Source organism: Carassius gibelio, chromosome B7 (genome assembly GCF_023724105.1).
Source record: "Carassius gibelio isolate Cgi1373 ecotype wild population from Czech Republic chromosome B7, carGib1.2-hapl.c, whole genome shotgun sequence".
Classification (NCBI taxonomy): domain Eukaryota; kingdom Metazoa; phylum Chordata; class Actinopteri; order Cypriniformes; family Cyprinidae; genus Carassius; species Carassius gibelio.
In genome coordinates, this window is record NC_068402.1 from 14,058,416 (window position 1) to 14,085,805 (window position 27,390).

A 27,390-nucleotide genomic window follows, 5' to 3' on the forward strand; every position below is an offset into this window, starting at 1 on the left:
ACCTTCAAGAGAAGCCTTTGAGTAAAACATTTTAATGAAGAAATTACTCTATATCTTAACTTCTATATTCATAGTACATAATTCTTCCAACCTAACAATAAATGGGCATCAATAAGGAATCATTTGTCAAAAATACACACCGAAGATTTATTTTTTTTATATTTTTTTCTTTTTTTTTGAGGTTTACATTGGTCAAGACATCGACAAAGTTACGCATAGTAAAAACAACCGAACAATGAAATGAAAAATAAAAACACAAAGCAATTACACAAATTTTAGAATTAATACTCATTCAAAGAAAACATCTTTTTTTCTGAGATAGAGAGCTTCAGTGGTCTTAGTAAAAACGAATATGCCTACTAGATTTCTACCCAGTGGAAAGGCAAGTTAATTATGAGGTTTGAGAATGGCACCCCTCAGACACAACAGACCTCCTCTGGCCACTTGCCGTGGGAGATCATCAGAGAGAGTGGTCGTAGTCTGTTAGTGTCTGCACGTTGCTGGTGCAGTGGTCAGAAGCGTAGCCCTCTTTCACCGGGACTCCGAGTGCTTTAGTACGGTTAGTGGAGCCGGCGAGAGGAGGCCACAGCTGGAATGGGTGGAGGCAGTTAATTGTGGTGTGGATGTGGAGCTGCTAGTGGACGTGGGATGGAGATGAAAGGTAGTTCATGACAACAGCCTATGAAGATGCAGGAGAAGAGGTGCTCCAATGCAGAAGTGATGGGTGGTTACTGTGTGTGGCGTTTTACCACTATAGACAACCAAAGGATAATGGCTAGTGGTTAACCTCAGAGGAGGACTTCCCGCTGCTAGGAACGTACGTAGTTGTGTTTTAGGATTTCTTCCCTGAAATCTTCATTGTAATGGTTTTCACCTCTGTATACTCTTTCATTCCGATCTCCCCCCTGGAAAATGAAGACGAACTCTGTCAGTGGAAACCTAATCAAATGTATAGAAAACGCAATTGTGATGTTATATTATTTATAAATGCACTTACAGTTCACGACCGTTGCCGGACATTTTGAATCCTCCAAAAGGACACTGGCAGCTCATGGCATTATAACAGTTGATCCTGCACAAAAAAAAAAAAAAAATACATTTCACATTTTACATTCAGTTCTGTGACATATTAGTGTGATTTTAGGATTTCAGGTCTTATGGAAATCTTTCATTTTCACACAGAATTGCAGATCATGTGAATTCAAAATGCTCATTACCAGCTCTTTTTTTTACAGTAAAAAGATCTGATGATTTTTTCATGAATTAAGGTATTAAGTCTTTTTTTCTAAAAAAAATATCAAAGTTAATATTAGCCAATAGGTGAAAAAATAAATGAAATGAAATTAAAGGTGAAAAACTTAAACTCTTACCAGACAGTGCCGGCCTGCAGAGCTGCAGAGACAGTCATGGCCTTGTTGAGGTCTGTGGTGAAGACCGCTGCTGCCAGACCATATTCTGAGTTGTTGGCTCTCTCAATCACTTCTTCAATAGTTTTAAACTTCATAATCTGCTGAACTGGCCCAAATATCTAAAACAAAGTAGGGTTTTAATTTTTTTATTTATTGTAATACTTTGAACATTTAACATTCCAAGTTAGATTCAGGAGTCAGAGATCAATCAAACTTACCTCCTCCTTGGCAATGCGCATGTGGTCCTGTACATCAGAGAAGACTGTGGGCTCCACAAAGAAGCCTTTAGAAGGAGGAGCTTTGCCTCCACACTCCAGTTTAGCTCCTTCAGTGATGCCGCTCTGAATCAGCTCCAGTACACGACTCTGCTGCTCCGCACTCACCTGACACAGTCAACACAGACATGATCAGCTACTGAATCCGTTCTCTTTATTTCCTCTGACTATTGGAACAGGCACCAGACCTTAATAATAATCTGGGTAGCTTATACAGATAATATTACGTCTTTTTTTGATTATTAATGTTTCATTGTACTGCATTTTTTTATTTAAATTCTTTTTTAATGATATATGTTATGACATGAATTTTGAAATAATTTTGTAAGATAAAAAATATTATTTAGGTATATATTATTATATTACAGCATATCCGTTACATTACCGTGCAAAGGTTTGAGTCGGTAAGGTTTCCTTTAGTCTTAAGCAAATTTATTTGATTAAAAAATGCAGTAAAAACAGTAATATGAAATATTATTACAAAATATTATTACATTTTAAAATAAGTGTCTTCTATTTTAACATAAGTGTCTTCTATTTTTTATGTTAGTGCATAAAGTTACTGTCTCTCAAAAGAAAGAATCAACTGACGTCAAAGTGAAACAGTAGCATTTTCCTTGCCCACTTGTTGGTCTTTTAGCGTCGATCTGAATGAAAATGCAATTTCATTCTTTGCCACTAGGTGTCAATTTTAGAGCAGTAAAAATAGCGGTTTCCCTGGTAACGCTGTACACAAAGCAGCACTGTGCTCACAAAAGCTGCTTTATCAAGCATTACAGGCATGATGACATGAAAATGAGACTAGTCGGATCAATCACCGCAAGACTGGCATCACGCAATGAGGGGGTTTGGAAAAATAAATAATTGAGCTAAAAGTTTGGGAGTCGTTGAGCAAGTAAGGTAAAAATATATGCATATTAAAAGAAAATGAAAATGTTTTTAAACCTTATATGCTTGACAACCTGTTGTTGGGGGTCTTCCAAAACCAAAATATTAACCTTTCTTTGCCTATAATAGGGGACCCTTTAATTATTTATGATATTTAAGCAATGAACAGGGTGTTACCTGAGGTCCCTGCTCAGTGGTTGGGTCAAACGGATTTCCAACTGTCCTTATCCGCGCTCTCTCAACACTCCTTCGCACAAACTCCTCATAAATGGGCTCTTCTACAAAGATACGGGATCCAGCGGTGCAGCATTGACCACTATTGAAGAAAACACCCTGATGGGCCTGTTCGACTGCCAGCTCAACTGAGAAAGTGAGAAAACACATTATTAAACATCTGACAGCAATGCACTATCATTTAAATTAAACAAAGAACAGCCCAAACAACAGGTGATAAATGAGCAATGTAGCCCCTACATGCCAATAAGTCAATTATTAATAGACTTGGAGCCATACTTTTCCAGTTAAACAGCTGTTACATATCTCTCCCCAGTTTTTTCTGGTGTGTCTATGTTTATGCACGCATACATGTGAGTATGTGCATCTGTGTGGGATAAGGGACACCTGGGAAAAGGGTGACAGGCTGTGGCATTTGAAGGGTTAATGGGAGCCGGCAGATTTACGGCTGTGGTGTGATGCGTCCGGGCAGGGTCCATTCAGCTGATTTATGGGGGCCGGGCTCACGGCTGCTGAAAACATTTAAAAGCTCTGACTTGTGCCTTGGTTTGGTGGGCTATTTAGATACAATAAGGGCCAAGGGTTTAGGAAGTGAGATAAGCTCTTTTGAACGAATATGGGCCTCTTGGAAACATAAGACACTCCATTTTTTTGCCCAGCCACAGCTCTAAAAGATCCCCAAAGGTCTTTGATGTGAGAGTCTGTGGAGTAGCACCTGTGCACAAACTGTTGCAGCGGGACAACAGGAGGCCAGCCGTAAAACAGTGCCTGAATACTTACAATCAGCATCTGCAAAAATGATGTTGGGACTCTTTCCCCCGAGTTCTAGCGTGACTCTCTTCAGATTGCTCTTTCCTGCTGCTTCTTGGATCAGCTTGCCTACCTGTGGAGAGAGAAGAGTCGCTTTAATCACCAGGACGTCACAGAGGAGCCTTACTAAATCTCAACATCAGTGGGTTGCTGTCATTAATAAATCCTGTCGCATGAGAAGCCCCCCTTCAACAAGGCTACCAGCACCAGCACCATTATAAGGCCCACGAGATTGGGCTCACATCTTAAATATCTATTAAGGCATACGGTGGCAGCCAAAGAGAATGGAATGTCCTACACGCAACAGTATCTGCTGGTTAATCGAGAACAGGAAGAACCGACCGCAGGTTTGTGTAGGATGCTCAACACTGTTTGGAGCTACAAAATAACAGTGAAACAAGACCTTTAAAATGCATTTATTGGCTTGGTTAGTGCATAAATGAAAGCGTATGTAGTAATTATTGGTCTGGTTTTAGTTACTCTGAGCTTAAGGAGCACGTTTCTTTTTAACAGGAGTCTACCGTTTCATATTTCCATGTCGTATGCTGCTCTTCCTTGAATCTCTTCTCTTTCACACTTCTTTTCACCTAAAGTTCCACATTAGCAGTGGACTGGCTCTCATCTTACATGCTGTTCAGGCCTGTGTAAGCACTGCAGACATCGCACAGCTGCTGTACATGGCACTGCTTCACATCACAGAGAACAGTATGCTCACGTCAAACTATTCTCTTCCAACTGCACGTGTGTGGAAGAGAGAGAGAGAAAGAGAAAACCTCTCACTCTTCACAGCCAATTCGGCGTTTTAGAGGCTGGTGAGCCGCACTCCTAACCATAAACAAACATTTGTACATTTTTCCTTTCCGCAAAACATACTTACTGACAGTGAATATTTTCTCTATCTGTTTTCCATCAGATAGCGGAAAAAGAAAGGGAGAGGGGAGAAGACAAAGGGAAAACAATCCTCGGTTCCCTCTGACACGCTCGCTTAGTGGAAAAAATGCACGAACATAAACGCCTACCTCTCACAGATACTATATGCATATGGGTGTTGCTCTCAGTTTTGGGAAGCTACTTTAGTTTTTATATATACACTACAGTGCAAAGGTTTGGAGGTTGGTAAGATTTTTTTAATGTATTTTTGAATGAAGAGTATTATAAATATTACTGTACTGTTACCAAGACTGTGTATGTTTTTGCAAAAATACAGTTTAAAATAGTATGATTATTACAATGTAAAATAACTGGTTTCTATTTTAATTTATTTTAAAATACAGTTTATTTTGTATGATGTCAAAGCTGAATTTCCATCCGCCATTACTCCAGTATTCAGTGTCACATGATCTTTCAGAAATCATACTAAAATGCTGATTTGTGATAACTACCACAGTTTAAAACTGATGTGCTGTTGAATAGTATTATGAGAATTGATGAATAGAAGATCAAGGACAGCCTTTACTTTAAATACAAATTTTTAATGACAGCTTTAAATGCATTTACTGTCACTTTTGATCAATTAAATGCATCCTTGCTGATATAAGTATTGATATATTTTATATTTTAAAAAGACTTGCTTATTGCTGGCTATCTTTGAGCAGTAGTGTATAACTATCCAGTGATAGCCTATTTATTCATACATCTGTTTTTGAATGAATGAATGGATGAATTAATATATTCACTTGAACTGATACATTAACATTAAAAACAAATATAATATTCACTTGTATATAAAAAAAGGTTTTTAAAAAGTGAAGGTAAAACAAAAAATAATCTTAAATTAAATAATAATAATAATACATATATAAAATGTTTGTAACCATTTATGTAAGATAAAAAAGAAATCACATTGCACACTTGTCACAAAGGGGCTAGACTCCACAAATAGCAGCAATGTCATAATACACCAGAATGCCTAACTCCCTTGGAACCCCCCCACCGCCCCATCCCAGGCCTAGTCCTCCCTTATACACACGGCTGAAGTGACTCAGAGGGCCCTATCTTGCACCCAGCGCAATTGACTTTGTACACCGACGCATGTGTCATTCCTATTTTGCACCCGCGCAAAGCGCGCTTTTCCCTCCACAGAAGCACGTCGCTAAACTAGTGAATGAACTTGCGCTCCCTGGGCGGTTCAGCGCAAAAAAGGAGGCGTGTTCCGGCGCAAACGATCCCTGGTGCTATTTTGCTGTTCCATTACACAATTGCGCCACTGACCAGAAAAAACCTAGTCTAAAGTCAGTGGCGCGTTGCGCGTTGTTCATTATGCTATTTTAAGGGCGCATGCTTGACCATAATGTATAGCGTGCACAACGCGCATACACTTTGCTCATGTAATCTACACAGATGCAACAGTTATTTTTGCAAATCATAAACTGTTACACTAAAAAAAAATATTAACACATGAGATGACGGAAATCATTGTGGTGTGCCACGAAGATGTGAAAAAATAGGCATAAATCTAGCTTACAAATTATTCAGGCTAATTGTAGTAATTAAGGATCAGACCTGTTTGCCCAATAGTGGCAAGACATATATGTATATAAGGACATCTGACAAATTGGTTTGTCCGTCAAGAACCAGGAAAAAAAATCGACTAAAAAACTGAAAAAACTGAAAGACTGAAAAAAAAAGACTGTGAAATCACCTTTACCATAATGTAAGTACATTAAAAACCTTAGTCTTCAACTTACCAGTTAAGTTCAGCTTGCTCATATTTTTTTCTTTTGCACACTGAGATGGAGTATGTCTTGGGACAACGAATTAGACGCCGGAGGGAGAGGGTATACCGGCCCAGACAGACCTATCTCTCCCTCAGTGAGGAGGAATGCATAAGAAAGCTACGCCTGACCCGACAGGCTGTGACAGACATCTGCCATCTCCTGGCAGATGAGTTGGGGACTGATGCACAATGTCCCTATGCCTTCCCCGTGGCAGTAAAGGTTACAGCGGCATTGCATTTCTATGCATCTGGGTCGTTCCAGCACCCCCTTAGCTCCATTGGAGGCATTTCACAATCTGCCATAAGTTCGGCTATACATGCAGTTACATCAGGTCTAGTCCGACATGCTGGGGAATACATCAAATTCCCCGTCACACCTGACAACCAGGAAAGAGCAAAGCAGGCATTTTGTGCGAAGTATGGGTTCCCTGGTGTCCTTGGTGTTATAGACTGCACCCATGTGCAGCTACGTGCCCCATCAGAAAACGCACTTGTATACATCAACCGCAAGGGAACCTATTCAATCAACGTACAAGTCATTTGCGATGCTTATAGTAAAATCACCCATGTCTTTGCGAATTATCCTGGCTCGAGCCACGACTCATTCATACTGGCAAACTCTACCATTCCTGCCATCTTCGAGGGGAATCCCCAGTTGGATGGGTGGCTGTTAGGGGACAACGGGTATCCGTTAAAGACATGGCTGATGACACCATATTTGATGCCAGCAACAATTCGTGAAATGCAGTTTAATAGAAAACACACACAAACACGCTGTGTAATTGAACGAACGTTCGGCATACTGAAAATGCGCTTCAGGTGTTTGGATAGAACAGGAGGCACTTTACAGTACAGTCCTCAAAAGGTCGCAGCATTCTTTGTGGCGTGTTGTGTTTTACACAACATTTCCATAAATCAAGGTTGTGTTGTTGACATAGATGAGCAAATATTAGAGGACTTAAGGAGACGTGATGGTGAACTGCATGTGCCGATGCCACTTAACCCAAATGCCCCAGCAGCAGCACGGGAGAGGAGAGCTTATTTGACAGAAGAACTGCTGCATCGTCTATAGTGAGGTAAGCAAATTTATCTCGGTCTAATGTTATACTACATTGCAAAAATATAACCATACTCGTGATTCAGAGAGAACGAGTCCAAAACATTCAAAAGTATTTATTTGTGAAATTTCTTTGTATTTTGTCAACAAGGAAAATCAATAGCAAACAGTAGTTGATAAAAAAAAATACAAATGGAAAAATTAGGTTAAAAATATTTAAACAGAAAAAGTTTATTTATTTTTCCCTCCTCTGGTAGTTTTGCGACGCGCGCCACGGCGGGATTGGACACCTGAGGGTCCGGGAATGGCATTGCGCGATGTGCGCCTGGTGGAACGGGTGGATGGAGATGGAGTGGGGGAAGGAGGAAGAGGCACAACAGGAGGTGGTGGTGCGCTTGAAGGGCCACGCTCCATGGCTGCAGCAATCCTCTCCAGGCTTGAGGAGATGCGCCCGAGAGGCCGCAGCAACATCGCCATCCGGTCAAGACGGCCATTCACACTTTGCCGCATCCCAGACAGCTCCCGCTCCAGCATTTCAAATCCGGTTTGCTGGAGCTGCAGGAAGGGGTGGTCCTCCGGTCTAGCAATGCTGCCACGGTGTGCAGTAGGTCTGGACCTTGATGGTTGCGCTGTTCCCTCCTCAGATGGCCCGTGCGCACGGCTCGCGAGGCCAGGGTCTTCCTGCAAAGCTGTTACATTGTTTTTCTTTATTGTGTGGCTGCGTTAAATGTTTTTCATGTAAATAACGATTAAAATATTTTCATAAGAAACCTTGTATGTGAATTTGTGTACCTTGGGGTTGGACTGCTTGTGTTTCTGATTGGGTGCCGATTTCAAAACCCCCAAATCCTTCAACACTTTCAGCGGTGAGGGTGGACGCAGCGATGTCCTCTGCTGGCGTCAGGTCCTGAGTAGAGGCAGATCCACCTCCCGTTACACGGCGTGCCCGATTGATGCTGGCAAGCTTGGACTTTCCCCGTCTTCTGATGTCATTGTAGCGCTTGCGGCACTGGTGCGACGTCCTGGGGATGCCAGCTGATGAAACAATTGTGGCTATTTCCTCCCACGCCTGTTTAACCGACGCTATTTTGGGTGGGTTTCTCCCATCCCCATACAACACAACTTCCCTGTCTTTCACTGCTCTTACAAGAAAATCCGTCTCCTCGGCTGTGAACCGCTCCTGGCGTGCGCCTGGTAAATACGCCGCCATAATAGCAATCCATAATGGAACTTGCGCACCTGCTTTTAAAGGGAATGTTGGATGACGCTCTGATTGGTTTATTTCACGTTACGCCCAAACCACACCTATGAATAATGAAGCTACTTCAGACCAACCCATTTTAGATTTGCGCCGGGCGCAAGAGCCATTTATCCCGCCGGGAAAATAGCAACAGCGCCGAGACCCGCCCACAAACTTACTTGCGCTTCGCGCTTTGACACTTGCGTTTCAGATCGTTTAAATAGGGCCCAGAGTCTGTGTATGTACACACATGCACAGCATGAGAGATCTGGGCTGCCTAATCAAGTCCAGAGGAGAGCTCAGCATCACCCACAGCAGCAGTGCTGACGTGAAGAGAAGAGCTAAAGTAGTGAAGAGGAAGGGCGAGAGGGTGGGGTGTATAGTGATGAGTTTCCTGTGAAAGTCAGTCAGTGGAAGTGTGGGTGAAAACGGGTGGGTTGGGACCGTTTTCAGAGTGACGCTATGATCATATGAGGATCTGTGTGGCCTGTTGATGTTTCTTTCTCAGTCACTGCATTCTTGTTTTATCAATGACATTTTGATTTCGGTAAGAGTTTGGAATATTTTTGAAAGAATTCCCTTATGCTCACCCAGGCTGCAGTTATTTGATCCAGATCGCAGTAAAACACTAACATTACATGTTAAAATATTTTAAAATTGAAAGTATATCTTTGATGGCAAAGCTGAGTTTTCAGCAGCCATAACTTTCAATATCTTCAGTGTCACATGATCCTCATTCTGATTTAGTCCTCAAAAACATTTCTTATTATTATCAATGTTGAAAACAGCTGTGCTGCTTAATATGCTTGTGGAAACAATGAATAGAAAGTTTAATATATACTGAATTTATTTGAAACAGAATTTAATGGCAACATTAACATAGGCCGATATAAAAATGTATCTGCTGTCAGTTAATTAATTTAATACATTCTTGCTAAATACAAGTATTAATTAGTTTAAATGAATTATTGACTCCAAACTTTTGAAAGGTAGTGCACATTCAAAAACTGAAAATCATTAAAGTTAAGTTTTTGCAAAGCCTGACTAACAGACCCAGATAACGTGATAATGTGCATCATGTGATTTATTTCAAAGAAGACAGGTAAATCCTGTATTTAATTCTTTAAATATTTACATATTCTTGGACAGACAGATAAACATTGTTGCTCCACTATATAAAAATCTGCTGTAACTCGATTATAACTAGGCATTTAAACAAACTCACTTTTCCGGTCATCTAATGGCGTCATAAGCTTTAGCTCTGTCTATTCTAAACATCAAAAAATTTACTTCAGTTAATAACTAAACACATGCTACAAGTGTAAGAACAGATCAAAACATACACTGAAAAAGTTTGATTTATGAGAGGCTGTAATTGAATTAGGGGCTTAAGGCTTCTTACCAGCGAGGCAAGTGTAGCTAGAGATAATCGCTGTTTAAAATACGCTGTCACAGCAGAATTATGTCGCTGTCAGTGAAGCCTGTTTTCAAACGGTAAATTCTCTGTGCCTAACATGGTGCCTATTTTCAGTCCCTGGCTTTCTATTAAATTTATACAATTGGCTTCAAAGAATAATTTTTCCTCTGGGGCCACAGTGTAACTGTCTAACGTCTGATGTATAGAGCTCAATAGAAAGGGTAGTCATTATACAGTATGCACAGGACACTTATAAAGCATAAATGAACTCAGGTGTCCAACCAGACTGAGCGACGTTAACAGTACATATGAAGTGGGGGCATTGTGTCCAATCCTTGATTCTGTGCCGTGCTTATGACGGACCACCTGTGGATTAACATCTCACTGCCTTTTCCACCTAAAACCTGTTTATTAGAAATGATTTTGGAAAGCCAGGTGGTCCGGTGTGAGAGCATGTGTAGTATGAGACAGCAGACAGAACCCCTATAAACACAACTTCCTCAGGCTTCTCATTAGTAATGGGGTATAAATACACTAACCCTTCACTGTCAGAAAAAAAATTACCTATAGGGGTCCAGTAGCTACTCACAAAGGGCAGTTCTCTTAAAAGTACAAGTTTGTACCTTACCTACCCCTAAAATGTGCATATTAGTACCTTAGAGTAGTAATATGTACCCAAAAGGACCCAATATATATTTATCAAGTGGAATTGTAGAATGAACTGGTGTGATGTAATTTAACAATATCAGACCAAAAAGCAGTTTGTTTAAAGAATTTAAAACATCTTGCCAATCTCGGTCTTGTAAACACTTTTACATAAAGGATGCTCCGTTTTAACGTGAAAATCTTCTGTACTTTTCTTTTGTTCAGTCTGCTAAGGTCAGACTGAACAATATCCATGTCACTATGATTACATGCTTTCTTAACTGCTATTTTCTCACTGCTGTCACTTTTGTTGTGTTCTTCTTTTTATAATTTGGCCTTTAAGGTACTTCTGTGAATCTTTTAGGAGTAAACAATGTACAAGGTTGTCCTTTTAAGGGTACTTTCCCAGTGACAAGCTGTAGTACCCTTAAAAGTAAAATATTTGCACATCCCAGTGGTTCCAAATGACTCTACAAGTTTGCACTTTGACACATGGACTAAAAAGTTTAATGTGACACCCTGCAGTCTTGTGCACTTCACTGATGCCTGAATGAAGACCACAAGATTGCGAGTCCACATCAAAAGTGCCATTTGAGACAGGGCCCATGTCACACCGTCGGAAAGGAGGATGAGCGAAGAGGGTGTGATTCTTCCATTTGTCCGATAGGAAAATTACCTCAGTCGATCCTGTGAACGCCACTTTGTCTATGCCCATGTGCGAAGAGATCGCGGCTCCTGCGGTTGGCCCATAGCCTGGCAAAATATTGACGACTCCCGGTGGAAACCCAGCCTGTGAAAACAGTACGAGAGGAAAAAGCTTTAGACGAGAGCTGAGCCAAGAACACCACAGGCTGTGGAGGGGGAATCCAGACCCACCCCGACCTCCCTGCAGGCCCTGTGGAAGAAAGGATGGACAGAACTTCAAAAGGAAGAGAAGAAAATAGGCCTCTTAATCCAAGAGAAAGGGAAAGGCAGAACAACAAAGGTGCAGTTGGGAACGAATGATGAAATAGCACTCATTTGCATGAATGTGTGTTGATGTTGCTTTTTTATCACTTTGATCATTTTATGGCTGTATTATGAATGTAATGTGGTCACTCAAAACAATGTTGTAAAATCATGTTGCTGTACCTCTTTGATCAGAGCACCGATGTAGAGGCAGGTGAGAGGGGTCTGCTCAGCAGGTTTCAGGACAACAGTATTCCCACAGCTCAGCGCTGGCCCCAATTTCCATGCTGTCATCACCAGCGGGAAGTTCCACTGTACAGATATAGGTCAGAAACTTACTGTGGGAGCTCGTTCAGATAACCTCATGCTTCTTGAGAGGATAACAGATTCATTTAGAAACTAAATGTTTCTAAAACAGAGTGATACAGTCTTCCAGTAATTTATGCCTGTTAGTCTCCTACAATCCTGAAATACCTGCTAGATGGACCAGATTTCAGTGGAATATTTGCACTGTTGGAAACAAGTAGTTTATCGTGTCACGAGGTCTAGAGTGGTAAGCACTTCATTGTCACAATAATTTTTTTTTTGCTTCCTCGTTCCTATTTCTGTCCTTCAAGTGTACCTCCCACTCACCCATGCGTTTCTCTTTCATTATTTCTCAGTTCCTTTTTCTGCCTCACTTGCACTGGGCATGACCCCCTCCTGCCAGCCTGTTTGTAGCCAACCGTACGGTGACTAATAAGAACCTCGAACACTTCCAGGAACCTGAACGATATATTTTAAAACTACAGCGTAATGGAAGGAGCTGCAGATATTTTTCTTTTGCAGTTTTATGACGTACATCTGAGTGAAACGAATTACGGTGGGAACTTGGTCAAATCTATCACGCATTGAATGGATGGATGCAGATCTGAATGTAAGCTTCCAGAGGTTTGTAAAAAGGGGAAGGGTTTAAGCAGAATTGGAAAATTCTATCAAATGCCACCAAAATGAAGTCTGTCGTTGAGTTTATTTTTTAAATAAAAAAAAATCACAAGGTCAAAATGTATATAGGCATGGATGAATTATTCACAATAAGATCAATAACATGAATTTATTAAATAGCCTTATAATTTTAGGCCAACTTTAAATAAAACAGGACTTCCCCAAAAACTAAACCACCATACCCAAACCTCAACAAGCCCGGCATCCCTCATTAGGGGTTCAAATAGCTCCCTATTAAGAATTCTGAATTTTTAAGCAAAATATACCATTAAGGAAAATCTAAAATTGGGCCAAAACACTCACAGGAATAATCTGTCCACAAACTCCAATGGGCTCATGTCTGGTAAGAGTGAAATATTCTCCATCTGTGTGACAGAAAAAAAAACAAGAGGAACCATGGTATTAGTCGACACAGGCTAAAATGGTGTCAAATACACTTTATACTTGTGCTTAGAAAATAAATCAAGACTGATACAATTAAATAAAAAGGTAAAACTAAATACACTACACAGAAAAGTTCACATTAGATGGCTTTTCAAGCAAAAGAGCTTACGATAATATCACTGTCTACAGAAGACCCTGTTTTTGTGTTATGGCAACATGGAAAAGAGGGCGATCACTCCATCCCTCGCTGTGGAAACATGCAGTTGGCGTAAAGCATCTGGACGAGAGGCATGCCAGTGATTCATCTCACTTGGTGGCCAGATAAGAGAAGGCCGAAAACACACATTCTGTTTGTTTGTGCTGTAATTCTATTATGGATGAGATTGGAAATGAAATAAAGCAAATCACTGTGAGTTCCCACTATGCAAGTTTGGTTTAGCAACACAACAAAGGCCCAGTGCTGAGCTCCAGCACTGACAGGGGGATTTACAGTTCTTTCCCCCTCCATTCTTCATTTTTATTTCTCCCGCTGTGAAACTCGTATCATAACAGCATGCAGCGGCATGGGTGCTTGTTTGTGTAAGATGAGAGAGTGAATATGAGAGAGATATTATCAAATACAAGAGTGACTGCTTTATGTGAAGGACAGTATAGGACAGCATAAGCGCAAATATTAGAGTGTGAGCCAACGTCTGAGAAATGGTGACAGACAGTGTTGGAATGCACAATAATTACAGGGACGGCCGATGGCGGACACCTCTCTCGATTCCCTCTAACCCATGTGGCCCATGTGACGGGGGGCCCTGAATGCCGGCTCCACAGTCTTCCCTGCGTACACATACTTGCACACTAATGGCTGCACTGTGACATCAGAGCTGCAAGTCTACTGCTGTCCCGTAGTCTCCAGGCTCCCTGCTGCGTTCCTTTCAAACAACTAAATTAGCCAGAACAGACCCCCAGTGCCCCCCCCCTTGCCCCGTAGTGCCCCCCGGCCCCGTAGCTGTCACTGTGCTCCACCGATGGCAGCGCTCCACAGGAGGGCAGCCATTAGCACTCAGATTTATAACTGTTACGGGACCTCGTCTGTTTACCCTCAGTGCACCTTCATAACCCCACAACATCTCCTGCAGGCCTCAGAGAAAACACAGCTCTACCCCGGCTTAGAGCTGTGGTCTCTCGGCTCAAGGTCAGACTTCCAAAAATGTCTGGGATGGGCCTGCACCCAAAGGTCTGGTCTGCATTCACAGAATGACAGTTTCCAGTCCAGTGCGCTCGTGTCTTCCATGCTCTGCAAAACGTCTGCTTTGCATTGCTGTGTCACCATACAGTTTATATCAGTGGCATTATGTGACTTTGTACATATAATGTACCATCTCCTATGTGTGAAATGTATTAACAAATATACACTTTATGATTCTGACATAAGTTTTTTATGCTCACTAAGACTACATTTATTTGATCAAAAATACATTGTAAACAGGGAATTGAAATGACCATTTAAAATAAGTTTTCTATGTTAAAATGTAATTTATTCCTTTCACAGCAAAACTGAATTTTCAGCACTACTACTCTGTCTCCAGTGTCACAAGATCCTTCAGAAAACCATGTAATATGCTGATTTGGTGCTTAAGAATAATTTCTTATCATAACCAATGTTGAAAACAGTTGATAACAGTGATTTATTTATTTTAATTATTCTTTGATAAATATAAAGTTTAAAAAACAACATCAAGTTGAAATCGTATGTAACATTATAAATGTCTTTGCTATAATTTTTTTAATCAATTTAATACTCCTTAATCAATAACATCATTAATTTCTTTCAGAAAAAAAAATTACTGACCACAAACTTTTTAATGGTAGTGTATACATATACGCACAATTACACGTAGCAAAAAGTATGTGTAAGGATTTATACAAAGGGTTTTATTTTATTATTTTATAGGAAATAAAAAACTTAGTTTATATATAGATAGATATATATTTCATAATTAAATAAAATTTTCAGAATTACATTATTTATGTTCCCACTGCTTTCCTTATTCTGTTTATGAGTATCTGTTCACTGTGAGGTGAAACTTTGCATCCAGGCTAACTTTTGGTCTCTAAAATGCTAAAAAATAAATTATGTAATCTACTTTAAAGACTCCAGACTTTTGTTTTGATATCCTTAGAGTGATGAGACCCCCGACCCCTTCAAACACCTCCATAATTTAAATCCTGTCTAATTCTACAGTGAGAGTTCATGACAGGATGAGCATCATCTTACCAATCGGAATCGTGGAACCGTGGATCTTATCTGCCCATCCAGCAAAATATCGAAAAGTTTTAATGGTTCCCTGGAGGTCCACAAAGAAGGAGGAGAGGAAAGGTTTCCCAGTGTCCAGAGACTCCAGGGTCTGGGAGGAGAGAAGGAAGATGAGAGTGTGGGTGTGTGATGAAAAATCCCTCATAGATATTAAACCTGACACCCCCCCATGATGCATTCATACTAAACATATCGAAAGCACACACTTCCATCTGCTCCCCAAGGAAACATGATCCTCATATAGCATCACCAGAGACCTGACTTTGTTATCTCTGCGTCAGCCAGCCATGATTCCTTATCGACGTGGGATTAGATTGATATAAAGAGTGATTGCAACCACATGGACATCGCATTTTTCTTTCAAAGCAATTTGCTCTGACACTTGTTCAGGGCTGGATGGAGAAAATCTGTTGTTTCAGTCCATTTAAGACCGAGTCTAAACTGTAGCATGAAAGATATTTACTCAAAATGGCTACGGCAGAGAGCTGCATGCACAAAGACAAACATAGCACTTCTGTTTCTGAATCTGTCTCTTTAGACACATCTCTGTGAGTGTGAAGTAAAAGCAGATGTCCAGGGCAGAAAAACGCTGAAGATAAAAGCACATCAAGAAATGGAACAATACCTCTCTTTAACATTTCCCTCTTAACCTAAGTGATCGTTAGCGCCCAAAGGTCACGTGTTTCAACTCAGCGTTGTCATCATCATGGGATTCAGACATTTGCAGGACAAATCAAAATTGTTCGAAAAACAACAACTCCTGTGGCTCCTGCCATGAAGCTTGAATAACCCGGAGGCAGACAGACAGGCCCACTCATTCAACACTTGCTTATTGTTGTGAGCGCCTTTGTCTGCTCAGATGGCTCTGTCCTGTTAAATCTGATTCTCACTCACCGAGAACTGGCATTGACTAGAATGAGACTTGGTTTAATTTTGGTCAGATGACCAGTGGTTTGTGAGTGAAGGTGATTGTTATGAGGGAGTCAAGACCGATGTCAACAAGAGAGCGTTGGTCAGACATTTTGCTTCTAATTGAGCAGAAAAAAACAGCATATGCTGGTTAGGTATGTTTTGAACCATGGCTGCTAGTTTGAGCTGGTCCTTAACTGGTCGTGTGATGGTCCTAAGCAACTAGCTCCTGCTCAGGACCAGCTCATGACCATCTTAAACCAGCTTAACCAGCAGCCATGCTTAAAAAAAATTCCCCCAAGTTCCCCCAAAATCATTTAAATAGAAGTTTAGTTTTTGTGATGGATGAAGTACTCACAGCCAGGTAGGCACTGTCTCTTTCCACCAGGTCAGCTAGTTTAAACAACAGCCTCCCACGTTCAGATGCATCCATCTTCCTCCATACTGAACCCAGAGAGAAGGCCGAACGCGCAGCCTGCACGGCTTTGTCCACATCAGCCTAACAGAAAGGCAAAGAGAGGGGAACGGACAGAGAGAGAGAAAGAGATAGAAACAAGAGGAGGATAGAGACAGGAGAGCACTTAATGATATAACTTTATCCTGTAAACAGGTGTTTGTCCACCTCTGGGACAAATGAAATCCATTCATTCCGGATGAGTCTCAATGACTTCCCCAGTTGCACGTTTAGGGGGTCCCTGTTTCCTGTTTCCACACTTTCTGCCTGATTTACAGAGAGGAACTACAGCCTCTAGCTTGCTTAACCACATTAGACTGAACTACAGCCCCCTCCCACCCTCCCTCTCTTTCAATTCTGGATGCTTATTCATGCTGAGTGAAGGCTGAAAGTGAGAAGCACAATAGCGGTGCTGGACGACTAAATGTAGTCCAGCTGAGCAATTGTGCCAAACCTGTTTCTGGCAATGGTTTGACCAATTACCAAATATACACTTTGCTGACAAACACACTAGCATGCTAAAAAAGCACACACACACACACACAAACACACCTTATCTGCTTCCTGGACATCACAGATCTTCTCCCCTGTAGTCGGGTTGTATGTGCTGAAGACCTTACCGCTCACAGAATCATGCCATTCGTTATTAATAAAAATCTACAGGGAAAGAAGAGAAATACACAGTTTAGTTTTCACAACAGTGAGGCCCTTTAAAAAATATATATATATAATAATTACTTAAAATCAGTGGTAGACAGTAAAAATGTCTTTTTTTAGTTTTGGTGCACACATCAAAAGTTTCTTGGAATAAACATTTAATGAAAAAAATATGATAAAATATGAATATATGAATATAAAAAATGACTAAACACAATGACTGAAAAAATAAATACAAAATACACAATACAAAATTAAAACAATGATATCAATAATAATAAAACAACATATATGTGTGTGTGGAGGGGGGGGGGGGCGGCAGCTGTGGCCTAATGGTTAGAGAGTTGGACCAAAAGTCACAGGCTTGACTCTCAGTGCCGACAGAAGTTGTATGTAGGGGGAGTGAATGAACAGTGCTCTCTTCCACCCTCAATACCCATGGCTGAAGTGCCCCTGAGCAAGGCATTCAACCCCCAGTTGCTCCCCGGGCGCTGGATATATAGCTGCCCACTGCTCTGGCTGTGTGTTCACTTCTCACTGCTGTGTGTGTGTGTGCACTTGAATGGGTTAAATGCAGAGCACCAATTCTGAGTATGGGTTACCATATCTGGCAAATGTCACAACTTTCACTCTATATGCATATATTAGTTAATATATTGAGATAGGATTTATGAACAAATTATTCTTTTGAGCAAATTCTTTTATGCAGAATCTTACATAAATTGTACTGGTTGGAGCGAGACCCCAGAGTTCAAATCAATAAGCTCTACTCCTGTCTTCTTTTACTCAAGTACATGATTTAGATACATCTTCTATCCAACACTACTTAAAATTGCTGTAACAACACAAGACAACTGTTTGCATGAGAATGAAGCATTGTAATGCAGAATATGTCAAACACCATCCATAAAATGTGCATCTTTAGGCCCTTGAGGAATTACTGTGAGTTAGTTAGTAACTTCATGATGATGCACAGAATTAAAAGAGACAGTCTTTCTCCCCCTGTGCGTTTCATGGTTGTGGTGTGAGAGGAATCTCTGGGAACCGTGTGCTATTGCAAAGCTGCCCAATATCACTCTCTTGGGAGTGATCCAGCATCCAGACAGAAAGAGGTGGGGGAAAGGGGAAAGGAGAGATAAATCCCTATCAGACACACAAGACACACAAATGCGCCCACAGATAGAAGTCTATGGATACACACGCAAATGCAGAAATACACACAAAAATACATTTCACAACATCACTGCTCGTTTACGAGATCATAAAACACGGGTCGCAATCTGGCGCTGGTGATGCGTTAAAAGAAGCAGCCCGTAAAACAACCGCCTCAGATTCCAAAAGATGGACTTTTCAAGCTCGATAAAGTAGAAAAGAAAAATACATCTTTCTCTATGCACATAACAAGCACATAAGGCAAGTGAGATTTCAATATTCAGATGAAAACTTGCGCAAACAGATGGCACTTAAACCGATTTCAACAAACCGGTGACAGATAAGGTGTTAAAGCATCTGCTGGCAGTGAGCTCTACATTTACTCTTACATAAAACACATTTACTCTTCCTGTCATCTGCATAGAGGAAGACGTCTGGTTCAAAGTGAACCGCGGCCCTGGGCTTCCTCAAGCTCTCCAACATGTTTACTAATGTAAACTTACAGGCTTAAGTACAATTTAACTGGCTGTAAACCAAGAGGCGTGTTTACTTTAGAACAGGTATAAAATGCCAGTTGACTTGGAGGCGGTTCAGGCCCGTGCCTGTGTCTCCCCTAAAACTGGCATGAATAAATCACTCCTGGTCAGGCTAGGTATCAGTCTGTACCGTGCTGATTCCTCTCCGATACATTTACATCAGACTCCCTTCTCTCTCTCTCTCTCTCTCTCTCTCTCTCGCTCGCTGCACACAGGCCTCTTGCATTAAGGGGGCCACCTTTAATCTGACTCTCATTTGGAGCACTTCATAAAAGTGTCAGTGGCCTCGTCGAGCCGAGGGCCTGTTACAAAAACAGAAAGCCCCGTAGAGGAGCGAATTAGTTTTAAAATTTATAGAGGCCACTGTGGAGGAATGCCTTAAATCAGGGGCAGACTGTGACAGGCCAGTGGGCCGGGGAAGAATGCAGACGGTGGGTAGCTTTATGCTCTTCGTAACCCCACACTTACGGCACCCCGGAACGGAGGAGAGGGGAATGCTGGGTGAGCCGCGGACTGGGCCACCATCTAAATCACCACTAGAAAAAGGCGACCATTAGAGGCCATTTGGCCCAGTCTTCCCTGAGCTCTGGGGGCTCTCGGACTTTTGTCTCTTCCCATTGAGAATGTTGATAAAGAGCGACAGGCTGCTGCAGTAAATCAACTCTCAAGCTTTCTTTATACTTTGGCTTTGATTAAAGAAAAGGGATAAGAACGCAAGTGCAAAAGTGCAAAAATTCATATTGATCACCGCTTCTTTTCCGTAACCCTGCTGGAGGCTTCAACAGGGCTCTAAAGAACCTGAGTAATCGTACTTCATTACTACACTTAAGCATTATTTCAGGGAATTGGTATTTTACTATTGAAACTGAATACTTTTAACCCAGTTACTTAGCAAAATATACTTTTTACGTGTTAGAAATGTCATTTAAACACTTGAAGTAAAAAAACAGGTAACAATGACTTAAATCTCCACATTTTAGTCCATTTTAGGGAATTAGCACACCAAAATAAGCTAAAATTATGCAACATTTTACATGCCAACACCTCCATTTCAGTGTAGACACAGTTACGGTCCATATCTGTCCTTGTGTAGACATCATAAAATCATTTCAATTATAGCATTGCTAAATAGGGACAAACCTGACTCAAGTGTAAGCATGGTCGACAAACAGTCTATAAACAACTACATTCATTTGTCAAACAGTAATAATATTTGTTGAATTAAAAGTTTAAGAATTACTAATGACAGATTTCAGGATTCTGGATAGTATTCAGACATTTTTATTATAGAGGTGAACTTTAATTAACAAAGTTTTGAACATCACCAAAAAAATCATACTTTCTTTCATACCATACTTTTTAATGCTTGATTTTGGCAGACAAAATTTAAGTTTAACAAATTTAAAATGACATGTAATTTTACTTATTTCTTTGCTTTTGAAACTGTGAGTCTTCGTTCAAATATGATTTGTCTTACCTTCCCTTAAATTCTCATGTTTCTGAACTCTGTTCAGTGTGGCTAAGCTAAAAACATAGAGGAGTTTGTTGAGGCAGAGTGCCTGAAGTACTTTCAAACTTGAGTTGAGTATGAAAGCTAACCGCCAAGCCCTGACAACTAGATTTTGTTTACAACAGCAGGGGGCCAGAAAATGTATTATCTTGTAAACAAAACAGCCACTTGATGCCGTACACAAACAGAAAGAGAAGCGCTGCCAGTTCATCCTACGCTAACACATTGTACTACAGGCTGTTACGAAATCGGACAGAGTACGAATAGGTTGAGATTTTACGCGCAGGCCACAGCACAAGACAGCTGCAAACATTTAGAATCACTCCATGTTTTTTGATTCAAGCTGTCAGTCTCACGGTGCTGACTGCGCTCGTCTGCAAAGCTAATTAGATGGTGAGATATGCAGTGCCTATCACAAACAGATTGTGAAAGAGGGACCCACGGCGAACGATGACAGCATCACTAGGCTTATGCTCCTTATTGCTGAGATTTTTATCACCAGCATTACTTCACACAGGAAAGAGGTTATCGGCCACAAAAGCAGGAGGTCGACTTTGTTCCTCAGGGAGTGCTAGAGCTAGAGAAGGGTCTTTTTGGGGGGTGACTCGAATGACTCTAGCAGTTGTAGAATGCTGATCCGTTTCTCATCTGCCCTGGCGAGCTCTCTGGAGGCTTCGCACAACTGCAGGAGGAAGCGGAGCAGGAACGCGGATGGAGGATGCCAAAGCTTATTCTACAGCCAGCAAAACATCTGTTTGGCCGCCAGCACCTTCTAATGGCTCAGACACATGAGGGATATTTAATGGCAAACATTTTTTTGGACATTGTAAAACGATTTCTTTTTTATATGTGCGCTTTATCTGTGCTTTCGTGGAACAGGCCGGGATTCCAGAGCCAGAGGGATCCTAACAGGGCACCTGCAGCCCGGGTCTCGGTCTGCACAGGAAGTTTCATATCCTTTCCTGAGCAGCTCACATTCACTCTGTAACGGGACACACTTCAAGATGTTGATAATTACTGATGCTACAGGAGAAGAGGGAGCTTAAGATTACATGTCATGTTCTCACTCTCTCTTTTCTGTAACATAATTCATTGCAATTACCACAAGTGAAACATCGAACTGTGCAACAAATGTTAGTCTACAGAGCAGGTTGACAGGGACACCCCAACTGTCAATCTTAGTTAGCATTACATACTAAAAGTCTAAAAACGTAAGTCTGAAGTGATAAAACTTTTTAGGATTTTTTTTTAACATTAGTTCATGAGTTAGATATGAACTAAAAATACACAATATTTTAGTATTTCAATATAATGATCAATAGCATATTTAGTATCAATTTAACATATTAATGTAGTATAAGAATTACAATTATGAATTAACATATTATAGATTATTATAGATGAATAATCACGTTATCTACAATAATAAATGGTGTAAAAATTGTGTTAGGTAGTGATACATAAGTAACATTACCTGTTCAAGTGATAGCTCATCCAAAAATGTTGTCATAATTTTTCAAACTTAAGTCAGTTTTTCTTTAATTTCTCACTGAAGAAGCAAAGTCATGCAAATTTGGAACAACATGAGGAAAAGTAATGAGTATGTGCACTTTTGGGTGTAGTATCCCTTTAACAAATGAAACAACTTTTTTTTTTTTTATGGCGAAAAATATAAATGATAATATACTTACTTTGTTAATATAATATAATATAATATAATATAATATAATATAATATAATATAATATAATATAATATAATATAATATAATATAGTATAATATAATATAATATAATAATACTTGTTTAGCATATCTGCTAAATTTTAATAAAGTAGCTGGAACAAACATGCTATTGTTAATAATACAAAGTAAAATCAAGCAGTTTGTTCCTGAGGGAGAAAAACAGTGCAAAGGCCAAAGATAATCAGTGAGGAAGATGTGAAGAAAAGATCAAGAGTAAGAAAGGGAGGAAATTTTAAGTCAAAGCAAAAGAGGGTGAGAGAAAGAGAGTCCTCACTGTGCCGCTTACAATAAATCAAGCTTCTCAGTGTATGCTCTACTTTGGCCGCTGTTTGATGTGAAGAAATGGTGGGTTTTGAAGTGAAAATCTCCAGAGGTATGGGACAGACTCTCGTAAGTCAGGGCCACTGACCCTAACAGTGAGACACGGCCATATATTACACCGTGCTGGACAGCTTCTAGAGCAGAAACCCCCCCTGACTCCATCTGTACTATCTCATGCACTGACGGATTGATGGGGCCTACCTCATTCACTCAAGCTGTCTCCCAGATTAGTTTACAAAAGTCCTCACTTCAGCGCCATACTACTGTCCTGGCTGGACGCTTAAGCCCTTAAAATATAAAGACAGGTCCAACAAATGGCTATCAAGTGTCTTTTTCTCCATGAAGCTCTCTCAGTATAGAGAAATGAACACATGCACCAACAAATTTGAAAATTCCATTATTTACTCACTCTTATTTTTGACAAAAAAAAAAAAATCAAGATATTTTGGACTGCATTAAATTTCATTGCATGGACAAAAAAAATCTTTTTTTTTTTTTTATAGTGACAACATTCTTCAAAGTATCTTCCACAGGTTTGGATTAACGTAAAAGTGAGTAAATGATGAGAGATTTTTCATTTTTGAGTGAATTATACCTTTTAAACCACATTCATTAGAAAACCCCTACAATTCTATAGATTATCTATACATGTTTATTGAATATCACTGATAAATTCCACTGACTGCAAACCACATCTAATCCAAATGTGCAATTATCAGTTGCACAGTACAGGGGAAAGTGAGAGAGTAATATCCTGTCTCCTGTTTCCTATCTTCTTCCAGGTTTTAATCTCAAGAGTCTGCTTCACTTTTGTGTCCTAACTGAATGGAGTGAGCAGATCATCACCCTGCCTGCTGGAATCCAACACCTCTCTTTCAAAAAGACTCCTGGGCCCTAATCAATTACACTGATACACACCTATCAACATAACCTTTCCTTTCTTTTACTCTCTCCCATCCGAAGAGAAAAAAAGAGGAGAAAACATCCATAACCAGCCATCACCGGAGACAAATTTATGGCTTCCTTAGTGCCATTAGCAGCCCCAGTGGGCCAGCAGACAGAGAAAGAGAGAAAGAGAACTCCTTCAGCAGACTAGCTCTCCCGTGACCAGTCAAACACGCTCTTTATACACTGTGTGGAGTCAAGAGGAGATTCTGATAGACTGTAAAGCATATTGAGCTCAGGAGTCTGCACCAAACAACAGGACTCTGAGAAATATGCGTGTGATAAGTGGAAGCTCGGCTGTAAATGTTCCATGGAACGGCAGATAAGTTCCCTATCAGTGTTTTCAATCTGAAGTCTGTAACAAATGCAGGTGTAGTAACCGTCACATAATAGGCATAAATGTAACTGGTGGGGTAAAAAGTTTACTGGGGAGCACAAAGTCCATGTTATAGCAATTTTACTGTCATTTTACCATACTAGAAACCAACCAAACTATCCAGGTTATTTCAATTCAGCATGTGAACAAATTAAAAACTAAATAAAAAAATTGCAGCACTCATTATATCGATTGTTAATCTTATTTTAAATTAGTGCTGTCAAGCGATTAATCACATCCAAAATAAAAGTTTTTGTTTACATAATATATGTATGTGTACTGTGTATATTTATTATGTATATATAAATACACACATACATGATGTTTTTTCCAAATATTAACTTGTTTATATATTAAAAAAATATATATAAAAAACTTATTTATAAAATACATTTAAATATTTATATTCTTACATTTTATATTATATCTAAATACATTTGACATATAAACAACATATTTTCTTAAATATATGCATGCATTTGTTTGCATTTATGTATACATAAATATGCAAAGTACACACATAGCAATGTAACAATATAACAATGTTTCTTATTTTGGAAGCGATTAATCACGATTAATCATTTGACAGCACTACTTTAAATAAAAACATAATAATGAAACTTATAACTATAATATAATAGAAGCGTTATGCTCCATAAATGTATTATTGGAAAAAAATAAAATAAAATATATAACTATGACTATGTCTGATAACCATACGCTCGCATACAACAAACCATTAATTGCTGTAAAACATGTTTTGTAATGATTATTGTATTAACTAACTGAATTAGCTTTCATTGCTTGATATTAATTACTTTAAATGATTCAGTATTTGCATAAGTGGTTGACACTGATAGAGGAATAAAATGTTCAGTATGCCCAGTAATTATATTTCCATAACTCAGCGTCTCTGGCATAAAGCGCTGCTCATTAACAGCAGAAAACACAACTTAAGAAGTCTCCAAGGAGTTTCTCTAAAATGGCTTAACCTCAGACTTACACAAATAATAAAAAACTTGGCTCTACATTTGAAAGAATAGTATTGATTGGGCATATTTGGACTGTTACATCAGAGCCTGTGCTGCGCTGCACCAGGCACACAAAATCAAAAGTGAGAGGGGGGTGGGGATAGAGAGAAAAGACCAAGAAAAAGAGGGAGATGGACAAGGGTGTGAAGGGAGTTCACATCACTAATGCCCAAACAGCAACCCACACACACCCATACAGCCAGCACACAAATTCCTAAGTATGAATCCTTCTCACACTCCCATGTGCTTCTGAGAGCAGATCTGCAACGAGAGCAGGAGATGCAGGGTGTGAAGTCACAGGTGTCTCCAGCTCTTGCTCAGGTTGAACTTCACTCTTTTTACCACGGTGATAATGGCCTGCGCTGCACTTTGACTTATCCTTTCACCTCACGGCAATAAAATTATTACCGTCAAAACTGGCATAATATAAGATGACCTTACCAACAAAACAAGAGAGATTATATTTAATAATCATTTTATAGAGTGATTCAGCACTTCTTTGTCATTTTCAGAGAGATTAATATAAGATGCCTACATTAAAATGATGTAATAACTAATGCTGAAACCTCATTACATCAGAATAAGCCAAAAAGTATTAAAGTATCTAAAAATTCATGTGAAAGCCCAGACTTTGACAAGTTGGCATACTTCGCCTTCTTGTCATACTAAGCTATACTTGTTATCAACCCTGCAATTTTAGTGGTGTACAAAGTTTCTGTTTTAAAGGCGTATCCCTGAAGACTTTAAACACATTTAAAACAAGTGGTCATAAATTTCGTACACATGCTGCGGCTTGTAAATATTGTCATTGGGCTTAAGTAAAAGTTGATCACAATAATAAACAAGATCAAGATCACAATAATGAACATATGGCGTGTTTGTGTTTTTTTTCCGTCCAGAACATAAAGAAATTATGAATAATTTAGATAGCCTACTAGGCTGAACTATAGACTGTTGCACATAAGTAAAAGGAGAGATAGAGGCGGACCTCTAACGCGCACCAAAAAGCATGTAAAGTAGCATACAGTCGTAAATAATAACAACCTGTTGAAGGCAAAACTTCTAAATCGGTTTAATGAGATTATTATTAAAGCTCTATGGACTCTCGTTTGTCACTCTAACAAGATGGAGAAAACTTTCATGATCGATGCCCTTCTGTAGCTATTAGATAACGCGCAGCAGATCTGGACTTTCACACTCTTTATATGTATATAAATAAATTCAGTTGATTTGATTAGAATAGAATAAAGAATCGATATACTTAGGTTATTGCAAATAGCACATCATTATACTGCGCACCTAAAGAATAATCCATATAGCCAAAACTTGCTATTTGTTAGCAAATGCATGTGCACACAAGCTTCCTGATCTACTGTAGCCTACTTAAGAGCCGTGACATCTTAAGACTAACACTGCTACATTCGGTTTGAATGCGTGAGTATGAGCCTGCCATCTATGCCATGTTCTTGATCATTGATTTGTTTGCGCGCAGTCAACTACAAATCAAACGTGTCACCTAATCGAAGTATGCATTTCCCGTTTAGGCAGTTTTAGGATTCTCACAAGAAGTTGTAAAAAAGTCTCACGAACCTTAGTGTACTTGATTTCAGGGTTGGGTACCGGCGAGGGCACCAGATGAAGAGATGCCATGAGCGCAGCCGGGTCGTTCTTCACCTCTCCTGGCAGTTCAACTTTACTGGAGGTCATTGCGTCTCTTGAAGATGCCGGTTGGGTTTTTTTCTGCCGATTTGCGATTACTACTTTGGAATCCTTCCTGTGTTTATAACCAGGTGTCAGCCCTGGTCCATTTTTATTGGGCAGAGAATGGGGCCGTCCTCCTAATATAATTAAAATGGAGCATTTACATAAACTAGCCTACTCTCTCTCTCTCTCTTTCTGACCAAACTGAGTGAGAGAGATACCACCCACTCTCAAGACAACGGTATGTAGGAGTATCAGGATTTATCAGGAAGAAATTCAACTGACAGGCAGTAGTAAACTGCACTGTAAAAATGTTTTGTTAGGTAACCTGAAAATGTGTTTCACGTAAATCTAAATGGTCAGTATCAAGTCAAAATAGTATAGGCTACAATTTTATTGTTTAACACACAACTGAATGTTAACACAGACCCGTTTTAAGGCAAAGATCTAGTTTTAAAAATAATTTAATGATATTTATTTCATATTGGCCGTATTAAACACACATTCCATGTGTTTCCGAGGACAAAAATTCAAAATGTTTTTCAAATATTTTTTCAGTCCGAAAAAATGTTAAATGTTGTTCAACATAATACATTTTCCATGCTCTAGCTTAAATGGTAGTAGGCCTAGCTAAAAAACGCCAGTCTGGTGGTCTAAAATTGTACAGTAGGCCATTCAATCTTTTTTTTTTTTTCAAACTAGGCTATAAATATCGTGTATTTTGCATACAGTATGTTTGC

General features: G+C 39.7%; 2 protein-coding genes across 2 annotated transcripts; one reads left to right on the plus strand and one right to left on the minus strand.

Annotated features, from left to right (window-relative positions):
- Positions 1-16: 16 nt before the first annotated feature.
- aldh1a2 (aldehyde dehydrogenase 1 family, member A2) lies at positions 17-26,824 on the minus strand. Its single transcript, XM_052561644.1, has 13 exons — positions 26,540-26,824; positions 17,231-17,335; positions 16,583-16,723; positions 15,277-15,406; positions 12,927-12,988; positions 11,823-11,951; positions 11,368-11,481; positions 3,587-3,689; positions 2,750-2,934; positions 1,628-1,792; positions 1,371-1,528; positions 998-1,072; positions 17-905 (listed from the first exon to the last, which is right to left on the minus strand). The coding sequence occupies exons 1-13, from the start codon at positions 26,654-26,656 to the stop codon at positions 833-835; spliced, it is 1,557 nt and encodes a 518-aa protein (XP_052417604.1). The 5' UTR covers positions 26,657-26,824; the 3' UTR covers positions 17-832.
- Positions 5,595-8,849, plus strand: LOC127962148 (putative nuclease HARBI1). The gene is made up of 2 exons (XM_052561645.1): positions 5,595-7,408; positions 7,647-8,849. Exon 1 carries the CDS (start codon positions 6,349-6,351, stop codon positions 7,402-7,404), a length of 1,056 nt encoding a protein of 351 aa, XP_052417605.1. The 5' UTR covers positions 5,595-6,348; the 3' UTR covers positions 7,405-7,408; positions 7,647-8,849.
- Positions 26,825-27,390: the final 566 nt, after the last annotated feature.

Bases quoted from the DNA above. Each gene is read 5' to 3' on its own strand.
- LOC127962148 (XM_052561645.1), top strand. From the start codon at position 6,349: ATGGAGTATGTCTTGGGACAACGAATTAGACGCCGGAGGGAGAGGGTA.
- aldh1a2 (XM_052561644.1), bottom strand. From the start codon at position 26,656: ATGACCTCCAGTAAAGTTGAACTGCCAGGAGAGGTGAAGAACGACCCG. The intron at 1,793-2,749 runs GTAACACCCTGT...TGACTGTGTCAG, and splicing joins CCACTGAGCAGGGACCTCAG to GTGAGTGCGGAGCAGCAGAG. The intron at 906-997 runs GTAAGTGCATTT...TTCATTTTCCAG, and splicing joins TCCGGCAACGGTCGTGAACT to GGGGGAGATCGGAATGAAAG.